We start from the raw sequence: 9,502 nt of genomic DNA on the forward strand, positions 1-9,502 counted from the left end.
CTTAAAAGGTTTCTATACCCACGCGACGACCAGCTAAAACGATCATACCCTGGCTATTAGCTACCAGATATTTCCAATTATTCATTTGTTTCTATGTTTTGCGATTTTCCGTTGGATCCACCTTACAACAAACAGGTTCGCATTGTACCGTTTCCAGTAACTTCCAGCGCAAAAAATAACGATCGTAAGTACCAAAGCCCATCCCATCAATTGAATGCTGAAAATGGCAATCGATCATCGAAATCGGAACGAAAAGGTTTCTCTCCTATGCAGGCTGGTTTGCGTTGGTAATGCATTGCGATTTCCCTCTGCAAGAAATCCAGTTCGCGCAGTTTCAATAGTCTGAAAGTAAATCAATCTCGAATGAAAGCTTATTAAAATAGCAACACATCCAATTACCCATATTTAACATGTTCCGCCAAAGGAGAATCCTTCGCAACGGTGTAGTATCCTTGTAGCGGGGGTAGAAAAATTGATCTTCGTTCAGATTTGCACTTTTCGTTCTCGTCGAACTGGTCGATCATGTAGCGGTAGTAGATTTGGTTCGTGTCGCCGTGGAATGCGGCCAGACCTTGCGTATCCGTTCGGTTTCCGTTGGCCACCGGGAGAAAACCGTTGAATTTCGGAATGGTGGTGTAGATGGTGTTTCGTAGGGAATTGGACTCGTTCTGTTGGGTAAATTTTGAACATTGTAAAAAATAAGTAAAAAGAATGCATTTCTCAATAAATTTCTGAAAAATTTCTTTTGAGTTTCCTGAAGATTTTTTGACAAAATTCTTCAAAACAACTTATGTAGGGGAAGCTTTTAGAGAAATTTTCAGCAAAAACTTATTATTCTATTATTTTTCTTGGTAACATAGTAGTTTCAGCCATTTCGGTGATGATGTGACGGTGGCCAAAAAAACGACGTAGGTTAATATCGGAAATTACTATGCGTAGAGATTTTGAAATATCTTCAAGCCGTTAGTATTGAAATGTGAATTCCAAAACTAATCATCTCCTAGTAAAAACTATTCTTCCAAAGTGGCCAAAATGGGGTTTCTGAACTGTGTAGCTCAGTCATATAATGCAATCATTTCCGGAGAAAGTCGGGGAAAGAATGAGTCGCGAGTTAGTTTTTTTTTCTCGGAATTTCTTCAGTATTTCATCCAAGGATTGCTCAAAAAATCCTCATGGATTATTGAAAACTTTATTTAAGGTCCCATACTAGTTAATACAATAGATTTTTTTAAAGAAATTCTCCGATCATTTTAAAGGGATTTCGTCCTATGATTTTCCAAAAGTTCCTCCACAAAATCCTGCGGTATATTATCCAGAGACTCAATTGATTTTTTTCTTTCTTATTTAGTTTCTCTTTCTTACTTAAATTTACAAAAGTTTTAACAGAAGACACCCTAGATTAGCTTTAGGAATACGCCAAGAATTTTTATTTTTCGTCAATTCTTAGCTTCTGGAAAATTGCATTCACACTCTGAAATACATGGAAAGCTCCTGGAAGAATGGTAGATTTGTTTTTTGAAAGCTTCTGAGAAATCTTTTAGAATTATTGGATGACTTCCCAAAGAAATCTTAGGATCAAATTCTGGACTAATTCCTGAAGGTATCCTCAGAGAAATTTCTAGTTAAAATCTAAAAGAAATGCTGAAAGACAATTTTGTAAAAAAAAAACATCTAGAGTAGTTTTCTGATTAAATATTCCAACATGCTTTAAACGGGCGTCTTGGAGGATGTTCTAGAAAAAACCGATGGAAGAATCACCGGATAAAATCCTGTAGAATTAAGGTATTGTTTATGGTAATTTTTTGGTTTTATTTTTAGATATCCAAAACATTTTTTTTGAAAAATTCCTTAAAGAAAATTTTTGGAGAGATTTAATAAAAATAATCACTTCTGAGGAAAAAAAGAAAAATCTCCCAAATATAATTATCTATCCATTCATCTTAGCTAAAGAAATTATTTGTCGTTATGTTCATGAGAAATTTCCAAAACAAGAGAAATGTCTGGTCATATGCAATACTTTTCTCTTTTAATCAGGTTTCGTTTTGTTTATTTTTTTATGATTGTTTGGTCTGATTTCTGTCTCTTTTCGATTCCTTTTAGTCTATTTATTCAGGGAAGAGTTTTTTTTTTAATTTTCTATTATCAAGACACTCAGTCGCTACCAGAACTGCTTCATTGAACATTTAATTAAAAATTATTGGAAAATATTTGATTTTCGAAAAAAAATGACTTTAATCGACTATTTCTCTACGAAAAAAGTGTTTTTTATAAAACTGCTTGAACAAATAGGATTGCAAATGGGCTGAATTATTTGAAACCAGCAAAAAATACTTGTTTTTCAATAGAAAAATGATTTTTCATCAATAGTTTTACTATTAAAATAGTTAATTGAGTGTTGGGTTAATCTAATGTGTATAGATATTATATTTATGTAACTATTGCGTTGCATTTATCTGATTCAGTTAGTCTTGAGTACGTGGAAAATCAGTGGAGCTCTGGAGCTATCATCAGAAGAGAGGTTTTATTTTAGAGCTCTTGAGCATTTTCGAATAACGTGCCTATTCTGCGCGGCGTGTGAGGTGACACGAGTCGAAATGAGGTGACAATTGTCGACTCGCTCCCATTTGATTAACATTAGTCGTCTCACGTCACTCGCGGTGAGAGCGACTCGTCTCGACTCACACGCCGCGCAGAATAAGCACAAAAATGTACAAAATGGCCATATTTGATACCCACCTCGTAACACATTTTGTATGAATAGTTTTACAATTTTGTATGAGCTGTAGCATCTTGAGGCATACCCACCCACCCACTTCAACGTTATACAATTTGTGAATGGGCTATTATCGAATATGTATCAATGACTTTTGTAACAACCATTAACACGATTCAATCAATTTGAGCATATTTTTAGAATTTGACTCTTTTTTGCAGGTCAGAACTTTATGAATACGAATAGAGTAAGGTAGGGCAAAAGTTCGACCTTAGTGGTATAATCAAAGTTTCCAGGAAAACAATAACAGTTAAAACAAAACAAATACCATACAGTGAACCTTCAACATATTGGCTTTAATTTTGCTGAACTAACTTGTGTCAAAATATTTACTCATTTTTAGTTATAACAGTTTCAAAATTGATTGATTTATTCGATCTTTTGCCCACCGATGGGGCAAGAGTTCGAATCTAGTGTGGGGCAAAAGTTCGTTGGCTAAACACAAAAATATCGATCCTTTTATGACAGGCATACCTTACACCAGCCGTAAACTTAAGTTTAACGAAAAAATACACACTAAATTTTCATCAAAATATTGGCCCAAAAACCGAGTTAATTGTAATGTACTCAAAAATGGCAGTTTTTTCGCAAAACTAAGTGGAAATGTAAAATTTTGGTGACAATTTCCACACGATCAGACAAATTTAACTAAATTTGAAGATAATATGTGGATTTTAGGCAATTTGCAAATTTTCCGTGATTTTATACATGGGTCGAACTTTTGCCCCGTTGATTCGAACTTTTGCCCCACTATGGGCCAAAAATTGTTTTCAAGCATTTATGCAAAAACTAATACACCTCAAAGCAACCTTATGATAGGCCTAGAAACGCCCTTATTGAAAAATATTTCATCTTCAATTGGTTCCATGCAACGAAAGTTTGACCAAAATTACAATATTCACGTCAAAAAACAACAAATAGCCATAACTTTTTCCAAATCGAAATCGATTTTTATGATATTTGGAGTGAAAGTCTCTTACTTGAATAGCATTCGAACCACCATGACATTTATAAGATTTGTTTTGATCGAGCTAGAAATCTTAAAAAGAAACTCTTACTTGAATAGCATTCGAACCACCATGACATTTATAAGATTTGTTTTGAATTGAGCTAGAAATCCACTCGAACTTTTGCCCCACTCGAACTTTTGCCCCACTTTACCTCTACTTGTAAAAACATCGGTAAAATTAGTTTTCATTTTAACATGTTGTCATAAAATTTACTTTTTATGTCCATGAAGCTGCATCCAAATGACCCATGGAAATGCATGCTGCATAATCTTTTTTTTTTTGCACGAGCACGGCAGTGCTAAAAAACTTTCAAGGAGAAGCATACCATTGGCGTAGCCAAGATTTTTTTCTGGAGGGGGCCTAGGGGGGGCCTAACAAAGACTTGTTTTTTTTGTCTGTTGCTCAGGCTTAGACCATGGGTTGGTCCATCTTGCCTAAGACTTGTTTTACGGAAGTAATCTACCAACAACCACAATTTTTACAAATTTCATAGTTTCAACAAATTTTTACTGATTTTATTTGTTTGTTATTTTGTCTCGTTTCGCTTTGAAGAGATTCCTCTGAGAATTACTACTGGAATTTCTTCATGAATTATTTTCGTACTTTTCAGTACTTTTTCCAAGCACTCAGTTTTCATTAAGTTTGTCCTGGGATTCCCACGGAAAATCATTTCCAGACTTTCTGATCTCTCCAGAAATTTTTTCGAAGAATCTATATCGACTTGCTTAAAAACATTCATGAAGTATTCCACCAGAGAAGACCAAAATTGTCTTCAAGATCATCAAGCAAGGTTTCCTTGCACGAACTTTTTTCATCAAGAGTTTTCTCCCAACTTTAATTTTGAAGTGCTTCCTAAAGTTTCTCTACAGGATTGTTTGAAAAAATCGTAGCAAAAAATTATACAGACTTCCTGCAAAAAAAAAATACTGACTCTTTCAGGTGTTACTGTAAAGATTCCTCGTAATATTCCACACAAATTTCATGAGCAATTAACATGAATTCAATTGGGAAAATGTTATTCATGATTTCTCAGACAAGTTCTCCGCAGATCTATCTGTATTTTATCACAGATAATTATTTTTTAGATTTCTTCAAAGACAGAGAGCAACATCTTGCCTTCCTTCAAAACGCTTTCGATTTTTTTAATGCCTAATTATGAAATGTTCTCCTGTCTTCATCAAAAATACTCAAACATTTCTCGAGTAATTTGTTCAGGGATTTCTTTGAGATTTATATTATTGATTCCCTAAAATTCTTCCGAAAAATTTACCAAACATTCATCCTAGCATTTTCCAGATTATTTTTTTTCTTTGAACCGCAATAACGAATCTTTTGGGATTTTTCCTTGTCACTAGATTCTGCAATTCATTCTTGTACTTCTTAAAAAAATTCTTCAGGAGTTCCATCAAGTATTTTTTTTTTTTCGGTGATATGAATAACTCCATTTTTTTGATTAATTATCTCAGGATTCTTCCATAAATTACTTTTTAAAATTTGTCCGCTCTATAGTTTTTGTTTAAAAAATTACACCAGAAATTCGTCTTTTTTTTGGGGGATTGCGTTAAAAATTCCTCTACGAATCACTTTATATCAAATTTCAAAAGAAACACATACAAAAGTAGGTTTGGAAGAACGTTGTTGGTATTTTTTTTTAATTCATCTTGAATATAATTCGGAAAAATATTCTTATTTACCTGTCGTCTAATTCAAGAATTAAACCATAGAATTTCAAAAACTTGTTGACAATGTACCTCACAGAAAAGCTTAAGTGGTCCTTGTAGGATTAACTCCAAAAAATCTTCTTCTTTTTTCTTTGTCTGTTATAAACAGAAAATGATTGGTGTTAAAAAGGATGGAATTTTTACTGAAGGTATTTCTAGCTAAAATCTTACTTAATATATTTTATGAACTCCGAAGTTTAATGATACTATGGTGAACTCATTTTTTCCTACCTTTAGAAATTCCAAACAAACTTTTTTGAAGGGTCTATTGTCGATTATTTTGAAGTTTTGTAGAAATTTATCGCGAAAATAAAATACGATGTATTATGGTAAAATTTGTAATTTGAGATTTTGATTAGTTTTAATCTTAAAAAAATGTTTGAGGAATTCCCGATGGACTTTCAGGAATCAGGAACCAAACGTTTAAGGATTCTGCAATTTTTTAATAACTCCTATAATTTGCCTTTCTTTAAATTCAGAAAGCAACACTTATTGGGGTATGGCAAGATTTTTTTTCGATGTTTCGAAGCGTCAAAGGAGATACAACAAAATGTTTTAACAAGTAGGGCAATGATACAATTAAATATAATTCATAAACTTTTCATTAGAGGTAAATTACAGTATAGTTAAAACCTATCCAATTTATCTACAAACAAAATAAATTTAATTAAAAATTTTTTAAATCAAATAAAATGTTTGCCCCTTCCTACTTATTTCTACATGTACTTTACAGATTCCTTTACCGCTAATACTCTGAAGATGTGAAGGCAAGAGACATTTCAATAACAATTTTGTTTCCAATTCTTGAATAATCCGGTGATCTGAAGCAAAATTTCTAGGAAACACATATAGAAGAATTTTTGACGCAATTTGTGAAGTATTTTTGTAATATTCCTCAAGGCTTTTGATGAACTTGGCTGAAGAATTTGTAATGTATTTTTTGGGAAAACTGTTTTAAGAAATTCACAACAGAATTTGTAAAAGAACTTTCAACGAAATAACTTAGTATTAGATTTGACAGAATCATAAATTTTTGTAGGAGTTCCGAGGGAAAACTGAATTTTTGATTAGCCGTTCAACATTATTTAGGTTAACCGGGAACATTTTCCGGAAACCTATTTGCAAATAAAAGTAGACAAAGAAGGAATGGAATTCGCTTTGAAAGTATGAATAAGTCCCACAATATTAACTGAATAATTTGCAGAAGTTCTTAAGCCACCCTTCAATATTCTCTGAGGAATTTGATTGTACTGAAATTCTATAAAGAACGTCGAAATTTTTTTTTGAAAAGTTTTGTTCTAATTGTGTTGGAAATTAAGCTAATAGTTTATGAAATAATAATTTTCCTGGAAAAATATTTAAGCAGTTTAAAGTGAAGATGAATCGAAGCCAAACTTCACACAGAGCACGGATCTGAAGAACCAAACACCCGCTTGAGCTGAAAAACCTATTCGATTGGTCACCACCAGCTATATGGATGTTTGGTTCTCCAGATACGTGCTCTTGAAAATTTGAAGTGTGGCTTCGATTCATCTTCACCTAAAGCAATAAATTTATTCATGCAAAAATACTAAAAAAAAATAATCAAAATCAATGAGAGAGCTTATTGCTCGAATAAAACACTATGGTCGATTTTGTTACATTTTTTCACACAAGGTTAAACTTCTAACATTATCTGACGAAAACTTTGCCATGTCGAAATTCCTTGAATGTTAAGCTAACAAAAATTCCCGCTATGTTTTGTCTGAGAAATTCATTTTGGAATTTGATAACTTTTTTCAATTGTTTTTTTTTCGGATATTATACGAGTTGAAGTTAATCTATTTGTGTGTGAATTCTCATATGGGAAATCATCATCACCGGACAGCTTGAATAGGGTTTCCTCCAAATCAGAGAGAAATTTAATATCGATCACTGATTGGTGAGCAAGTACATGACAAAAATATATAACTGACTCCCACTACCTCCTTAGGCTAAGCAGGGTAACAAAATAGAGTGAATAAATCGTTGACAGTACGTAGTAGAGTGATCATTGGCGTAGGAACAGGGGGGGGGCAGGGGGGCCTGGCCCCCTCCAGGATCATCCAGGCCCCCCCAGAATTTTTGATGATAATACAAATAAAAAAACAATTTAACATGAAGCAACATTTTCTGAATCAATGTACGTGACTCGTGTTATTGATAAAAATCTCTTTAGTGGTTACGTTATTTTATGTTGTTCAACTATAGTGAGAAAACCTCGCTTGTCATAAGTATCAGTCTGTGCGACTAGTGCGAAGAAATGTAATAAATAATAATTAAATATTCACTACATCCTTTATGAACAAATCATACTTTTGAATGTTATATTAGACATACAAAAATCAAATATGCTGCTTTATGCAAGAAACAAGAAGCTAGTACTAAGAGTAACCAATTGATCGACGGTCGCATGATTTAGCTTTCGGGTGTCGTGCGATTCGCCAAACTCAGAACCGCCTCGCTGATGCTGTGTAAGACAAGCGAGGTTTTCTCACTATAGTTGAACAACATAAAATAACGTAACCACTAAAGAGATTTTTATCAATAACACGAGTCACGTACATTGATTCAGAAAATTTTGCTTTATGTTAAATTGTTTTTTTATTTGTATTATCATCAAAATTCTGGGGGGGGGGGGGGCTGGATGATCCTGGAGGGGGGTCAGGCCCCCCTGGCCCCCCCTGTTCCTACGCCAATGAAGCATACTGATGCACGTGAAAATTCCTTTCAGTTCGCGATGATGAACACTCTTACAAACGAAACAAAAAACTCCATCATTAGCAAATCAAATTCATTTGAATAAAACTTCTTAAACTTTGGTATTGCTAGCACTTATTTAGTGGGATATTGGAATAGCTTCATCATGCTTTAAAAATGTCTAGAAGTGTTGAAATTGTTAAAAAAAATGTAAATTCAACTTACCGCCATAAAAATCCGATTAATATCACTATCCTGGGCCGACAGTTGGAATCCCCACCGTAATAAATCACCCAGCGTTCGAACTCGTGCCGTCGGCGACTGAATCAACGCCACGATGTTAGCCGAAAAACAAATGTACAGGAACATCAAGCTGATCAACATAACGATGTTCAACGTGCGGGATGAAACCGATTGCGGATTGATCAACGCCTCCTGTTGACTGGCGATACCGATCATGTTCAACAAGGCGTCGCTGACTCCGAGCTGTCCGGGGTGATCTGGCTCGAAGTGCGTTATGATCAGCTGTAGGGCCGTTGCTAGCAGAATTACTGCTCCGATGGACATCCAAACGCGATCGTGAAAGGATAGTAGGAATACGTTATCCGTGTAGGATAGCTTGGGCGATCTGTAGATGAATTTGTAGTTGAGTGGTCCGGTCATCGCAAGGAATTGGACGGATTTCAAGCGATCGGGGGTCATGTAGCTCGGTGTTGCACCAAGATCTGTTGATCCAGTGCGTAGATCATGGATCAAACCTTGTTTCCAGTTCGGGGTACAGTGAAAGGTGACTGAGGCGTTGAGAATGTTTGCTAAGGCGGTCGTTACGGCCTTGTCGGCTTTTGCTGAGGTGTTGATTCGGAACTGGAGCAGACAACCGACGCTTTGAGGCGCGCGCCTTGGAGATTCCAGCGGTCGGCGAAGACTTCACTGTTCAATTGGAGATGTGGTACACTATCCAATCGCCAGGACGCGTACAGCTGTCTGGTTGTGGGATATGTAGGAAATAATTTGGAAAACTGCCAAATGTTATAATGGTTTGCATTTTCTGTGATCAGGAACACTTCACTATGTATCAATTGAGGTATCGCTACATCCGTAGCATTCTGATTCACAGCATGGCTGTCAAACAGAATCCATTTGAATTTCTGCATAGTCTCGTTATATTCCTCACTAAAGTTATGACAAGACAAATCCATAATGGTAACTGTACGATGGCTAACATTCTTGTGTAGGACTCCAAAATATTTAAATTCGATTTCCTCATTCCTTAAATTCAT

At 34.9% G+C, this 9,502-nt stretch overlaps 1 protein-coding gene across 1 annotated transcript; it reads right to left on the reverse strand.

Moving 5' to 3' along the window:
• Window positions 1–206: 206 nt before the first annotated feature.
• On the reverse strand, window positions 207–9,074 carry LOC110676452. The gene is made up of 3 exons (XM_021844349.1): window positions 8,448–9,074; window positions 400–668; window positions 207–342 (listed from the first exon to the last, which is right to left on the reverse strand). Exons 1-3 carry the CDS (start codon window positions 8,922–8,924, stop codon window positions 207–209), a joined length of 882 nt encoding a protein of 293 aa, XP_021700041.1. The 5' UTR covers window positions 8,925–9,074.
• Window positions 9,075–9,502: the final 428 nt, after the last annotated feature.

This window comes from Aedes aegypti, chromosome 2 (assembly GCF_002204515.2).
Source record: "Aedes aegypti strain LVP_AGWG chromosome 2, AaegL5.0 Primary Assembly, whole genome shotgun sequence".
Lineage (NCBI taxonomy): Eukaryota > Metazoa > Arthropoda > Insecta > Diptera > Culicidae > Aedes > Aedes aegypti.